General features: G+C 32.8%; 1 protein-coding gene across 4 annotated transcripts; it reads left to right on the forward strand.

The window, feature by feature from the left end:
• The first annotated feature begins 2,750 nt into the window (after positions 1 to 2,750).
• On the forward strand, positions 2,751 to 5,857 carry LOC131025444 (COP1-interactive protein 1). 4 transcript variants are annotated; one of them, XM_057955230.1, is made up of 5 exons: positions 2,751 to 2,848; positions 3,414 to 3,477; positions 3,585 to 3,682; positions 3,844 to 4,508; positions 4,581 to 5,857. In XM_057955230.1, the coding sequence occupies exons 3-5, from the start codon at positions 3,619 to 3,621 to the stop codon at positions 5,631 to 5,633; spliced, it is 1,782 nt and encodes a 593-aa protein (XP_057811213.1). In that variant the 5' UTR covers positions 2,751 to 2,848; positions 3,414 to 3,477; positions 3,585 to 3,618; the 3' UTR covers positions 5,634 to 5,857. The 4 variants fall into 4 exon arrangements, with proteins under 4 accessions (XP_057811213.1, XP_057811210.1, XP_057811211.1 ...); XM_057955227.1 differs by having other exon boundaries at positions 3,844 to 5,857; XM_057955228.1 differs by having other exon boundaries at positions 3,414 to 3,473; positions 3,844 to 5,857.
• Positions 5,858 to 6,423: the final 566 nt, after the last annotated feature.

Consider the following 6,423-nt stretch of genomic DNA (forward strand, 5'->3'; position numbering starts at 1 on the left):
TTAATTTCACTTTTTGTGGGACTCGTTCTCCACTTTCACTAACTATCACTCTTATAATTTCACTTTTTGTGGGACACATTCTCCACTTATCAAATAAATAACTAACTTTTATTAAAACTCGTGGCATCCTCTCTTAGGAAGATGTTTGGGGGACGGATGGAGTATTAAGTTTGTTCAAATTCTTTAAATTTGACGGATAAGAAATAATTTAACTAAACATATGTCATCTAAGTATCATCTCATATGGACCTAATAAGACCAGATAATCATATGAAACTCTAAAGATCACTTATGACATTTGAACGTCAAAATTTTGAAAACCATATTCTTTGGAGTTTGAAATACCACATCTGAATTTTGAGCATCATCTTGTATGGAACTTGAAGATTATTGGAACTTGAAGATTATAACTTACTTGTGTGTATCATTTTGTCTAGAATTTGTGAAACTATAATTAAGTTATGAGAATAATCTCGTCTCAAACTTTAAACAACATCGTCAAATTTGAAATCATATTCAATCATATAGTTAATTGTTTAAGTAAATACATCTATATATAAACGTATTATATATATACATATTAATTTGTGGGTATGATGTGATAAACTTAAACTAATATTATATAATAAAATACAAATACAAATATAAATCTTTTTTAGATATGGAAATTGATTAAAAATTTAGAAAAAAAATAAGAATGAATGAAAATTGAAGAAAATTAAAATAGAGTGATTATACGGCGCCACGTAGGATAGGATTTATTTTGCTATTATATATATATATATATATATAGATTGGGCATAGGCATGTATTTTATTTATTTATAACATTTAGTTGAAGAATATATTTTCTAAAAAATGAATTGACATTTGAATTGATTGCTTTTCGTGGATTAATTTATTGGTATACTTTATTTAAGTTTTAGTCACACTTGAAACAATCTCAATTAAGTGGGTATAAGGATTCCTATTCTGGATGCCATCATTTTATTAAATTAAAATTTTCAAGTGAAAAAAAGGTGGACTGTGAGGCATGATGAGTTCTTGTTGGCCATTGAGTTTATATATATAAGAAAAGTTGGTATGAGGTTGGGAGGGATTTCATGCGTTTGAAAACAGACGAATGAACCCTCGAAGTGCTAATGTGTTTTAATTTGGCTGAGTTCCGATAATCAAATGGATATGTAGAATTTATAATTAAATGAATATGTTGGATTTATCTAATAGTTTTATACAATTATTTAATAGTACAGACTTTATCTAATAGTTTTATACGATTATTTAATAGTATAGAATTTATCTATAAATTTATATGATTATTTAATAGTTTTTAAATGTAAAAATTGATTAGAAATGTATAAATAAATAAGAATGAATGAGAATTGAGAAAAATTAGAATGAAGTGATTATACGATGCCACGTAGGATAGGATTTATTTTGTTATAATGTAAAAATTGATTAGAAATATATAAATAAATAAGAATGAATGAGAATTGAGGAAAATTAGAATGGAGTGATTAAACGATGCCACATAGGATAAGATTTATTTTGCTATTAATACGTAGGATGAGAAGAAAAAAAATACTCCCTCCATCCTCCAAAATTATACATACCTTTTCTTTTTGTACGTCCCTCAAAATTGTGCATACCCTATTTTTGGACAATATCTCACATATAATTCTTATAATTTTATCCTTTTAACGTAAATTATTTACTCATAATCTACTTAACAATACCATCAATATGAGACCATTTTCTCCACTATCATTACTACAAACAACTTTTTATTAAAATCCGTGCTGGTACTCCCTCTGTCCCATAAATTATGCATACCCTATTTTTGGACAATATCTCACATATAATTCTTATAATTTTATGTTTTAACTTAAACTATTTACTCATAATCTACTTACCAATACCATCAATATGAGACCCTTTTCTCCACTATCATTACTACAAACAACTTTTTATTAAAATCCGTGTCGGAGTCAACCATGGAGTATAATTTTGGGGGACGGAGGGAGTATATTTTCATCGTTTTCACATGTTTACTATGATAAAAAAAAATCGGACATAATGAAATATTTTATCGGGCAGCTCCTTTTCACTCATTTTTCTCTCCAATGTTGAATAATATTATCTTTGGATAGGGATATGAAAATATTTTCCAATATTTTCTCATTTTTTTCATCACTAGTAAACATATTATTAAAAAGGAAGAAAATATAACATTTTCTCATATTTTATTATCCAATATTTTCCAATGAAAATTTTACAATCAAAGTAAACGCACCCTTATTGGTAAATCATAGTCTATATATATATATATATATATATATATATATATATTATAGGGAAACGTAGTCTTTATATTTGTACATATTACTTCTAATAAAAAAACCTAGCTATACATAGATATATTTTTTATTAATTTTATATCACAGTATAAAAAACAATCTCATGAGACTAATAAGTGAACTTTGTAAGAAGAATAACACATGTACATATTTTAAAAAGTTGTAAATTATACAGTAGAAAACGCTATATATTAATAGGAGCACCTTCTATGATTGTGCAAGTTAATAAATCTGTATAGTCTGTATATTTGTATATAGTGTTAATACTACATATGTCCAATAAAAAAAAAGAAGCAATATATAGATAATACTATTTTATTAATTTATATCATAATCATTATCATAAAACCATAAAACTAAAAATAGTTCATATTAATTGGCTTCAGAAAAAGAAAAAAAAAAAAAAAAAAAAGTTCATCTCTCTTCAAATTTTTTATCATGAGATTTGCCTTCATTCAGATTGACATTCTCCAAAACTCTGCAAATTTTCAGGTAATCTTGCCTATCCAGTCATCAGCTATTCAAAGAGAAAGGCCAAATATACATACACACATACATACATGTTATATGTGTGTCTGTTGATTGAATTGAAGTGAATTTTTTAATATGCATTCATGAAGAAACTGAGACGTTCTTTTCATTATATCAAATTCATCAAAAAAAATTATTTTTTCATCTCATGATGATTGTTCTGATCTTTCTCGCAAATATATGCATGCATGCACTCGAATGCACATGCTGATCCCATCATATAATGCAATCTTGGATTTATGTTGGATGCTTCTCTCTCTCTCTCTTGATCCCTAATTCCCACATATATATCATGATTAAGAAGATGTTTTTTTTTTCCTTTCTTATGGAATTGGTTATTGTCCGAATAAGCAAATGAAAATTTTGTGTTATGCAATGCACATATGATATTGATAAAGTTGAATTAGTGATTTCTGATCTATGAATGGAATCTTTTACTTGTTAGACACCATAGATGTCTATGCACAATATTAGTGATTTCTGATCTATGAATGGAATCTTGATATATTTGGCTTTGCTTGGCTAGGGGATGTAATCATGCATGGGAGCTACATTTCTTCAACTGTTAGATAATTGCATGTTTCAAGTAGGTAATGTCTATCAATATTCTTGAATTACTAAGCAACATGATATTAATTAAGCTACAATCTTGCATATTATTCATTAATTTGTTTGAGCTTTCTTGGCCATCAAGCAGCACCACTCATCCTTCTCAGATTTGAAGCTTAGCAATGAAGTCCTTTGAGAATCACATAGACCCCGAGAAACAAGAGCAACTGAGACTGGCAAAAATAGGTAAGTTTTCGAATCAACGATAAATAGCTCTAGTCTTTCATTTTAATGGAGATTAGAAGTACAAGAAAGCAATATTAAAATTTAAAATGTACAAAGAAGTCAAAAAAAAAAAAAAAAAAAAAAAAAGGAAAAAAACTGAGGGGTTTGTGGGATGGATGCAGATGTTGAGAATAAAGTGAGGAGGATTTTGAAGCTGGCAAAGGGCATAAATGGCAACAAAGAAGGGAACGTGAAGAAGGAAATAATTCATCTAGTTGAAGATTTCCAGCAGCATTATGAATCACTCTACTCTCTGTATGAAGACCTAAGAGGAGAGGCGAAGAACATCGTCCATGGCAGAGACGATTCGGATTCAGAGGTATACTATTCTCCGGTGGAAGGGATGCATAAAAACAGCAGGGAAACGGATGATGAAAGCTCGGATGTGGAAGACACAATCCTCAAGGATATACTAACTTCGTCTAGTGAAATAAAAGAGAACAAGTTTTTCAAGGATCTGAGGGTTGAAGAGCCAGAGATTGAGATTGCGAAGAAGCAATGGCAAGCGGAGCAGATGAAAGAGAGAATATCAAGACTGAAAGGCCGCGTCTCAGAGCTTGAATCAATATGCAAAGACAAGGAATGTCTGCAGCATGAAAAAGATGAATTGGAGGAAAGACTGACGAGTGAGACCAAAGAAAGGTGTATTGAAGTTGAGGGTCTAATGGAGCAAGTCGATTGCCTGCACGAGGAGCTCGTCTCTGTCACCACTCGCAAGGTTGAATTGGAGCTGGAACTCAACCACAAATACGCCAGGAGCGGGGACAAGGAAAGCTCCAAAGCTCAGGTAAAACATTCCAAACTCAACCAAGAGCAGATGGCCAAAACAAACCAAGAATATTCTAATCAATCCGTGCAGGAGCTGCTACGAAAGATGTCTCAGCTACAGACGTCTCTTTTGCTTAGCGAGAGGAAGCTGTCAGCTCAGGAGAAGAAGCTGAAGCAAAGTGAAGAAGATTCATCTGCTCAGATCAAATCCTTGAACCAAAAGATGAAGAATCAGCAAAGCAAGATGGAAGCCTTACTCAAGGAGAAACATGGCTTGCAGGTGGAATTGGCAACTCTCAAGACCGAGAAACAAAGATATTTGATGGAACTCGAGAAAGAGAAACAAGAGTCGTTGCTGATCAAATCCAAGATGGACAGAAAGAACACTGAACTCATCAACAAGATCGTTGATCAGCAGAAAACTCTGCTCGAGCTGGGGGAAGTGGTGAACAAGATGAGAGCAGGACACATGAAATCCCACCCCAACTTCCAACTCATGGAACATAAGATAGAAGAGATGGCAGAGGAGTTCAGGAAGCAGTTTGAGGATAAGTATCGAGCCCTCAGCCGTAGGATCAGGGCTGCAGAGAAGCTGCATGTTGAGAGCAAAGAGTGGTACCTTAAGACTAACGAGGACTTCAATCAACAACATAAGGCTCAACAAGGAGAGATTGAAATAGGACTCAGAAACGTAAAGGATATCTCACTCACAGCAAATGATGTGCTCCTTTCACTCGACTCAGTAGTCCTCAAGTTTGAGGAATGCAACGACAATTTCCTCACCAGGATATCTAAGACTTCGTGTGAGGTGAATTACGCCAAGGACTGGGTGAGGAGGAAGAACAGCGCGCTGGTGCAGGTGAAGCATGACCTAGACGACTTGCTGTTCCAGCTCGATGACAAGGAGGGAGAGATATTGGTGTTCAGGGATAGAGTTTGGAAGCTGGAAAATAAGATGAGGGAATTGGAGAAATGGATCAGGGAGAAAGATGAGGGAATGATACAACTCAGAGAGGAGAAGAGAGAGGCAATAAGGCAGCTCTGTGTTTGGATTGATTATCACCGTTGTAGAACGGATTATTACAAGAAAATCATCAAAAAGATGCCGGAGATAAATAAACAACGTCGGAGGATGGTGTCTTGACAATCTCACCATTTATGCTTCTTCAAATACATTACACATCAACTTTTTTAATGGTTTATCTATTTATGGGCTCTTAGAAGAATAAGAAAATTTAGGCCCCTGTCAAAATATCATAAGCAGCAAATTTGCTGCATTGATACAATCCTGTGGTTGCCCAATTTTTGTATCAAAATGTTTTTTACATTGCAATTGCTCTTCTTTCCATGTTTTTCTTGATCCCGATATGAATAATCTTATCTTCTTCAGTTGCAGAATAAAATCAGTCAAAACTAAATTCACTATGACATAATCTAAAATCAAGAACACCATACCAGAAATAGAATCCAAAATCAAGGAGCTGGAGACAAGAACAACTTACATCTTGATAATTAGTATTATCTTATTAGTCCCAATCAAAATCACCAAAATCCAGATCATCATTGTCATCGGAGCTAAAAATGTCAGCTTTGCTATTTTTTTGTATGACATAAACTAAAATTAAAACAATTCCATTTTCATATCTTATTCCAGCAACTGCAATATACATATGGAATATAGAATGAAAATAGTTCACTTCAAACAAGATGCGTGATAGGTGTTCAAAAATATGACCCACTATCAGAAATTTGATAGAGAATCTTGTGTCTGCAACGATGACTCCAAAGGCTCTGCAAAAACATTGAATTCAAAAGATTCTTATGATTTCTTTATCAACTTCGAGTCCACATTGATGTATCTATCTTTCTTCATTTCATTGATGTTGCTCAGCCAAAGCAAAGCAAAAATGGCGCTCACCAAACATGTCCGAAAC

Source organism: Salvia miltiorrhiza, chromosome 5 (genome assembly GCF_028751815.1).
Source record: "Salvia miltiorrhiza cultivar Shanhuang (shh) chromosome 5, IMPLAD_Smil_shh, whole genome shotgun sequence".
In the NCBI taxonomy this organism is placed as follows: Eukaryota; Viridiplantae; Streptophyta; class Magnoliopsida; order Lamiales; family Lamiaceae; genus Salvia; species Salvia miltiorrhiza.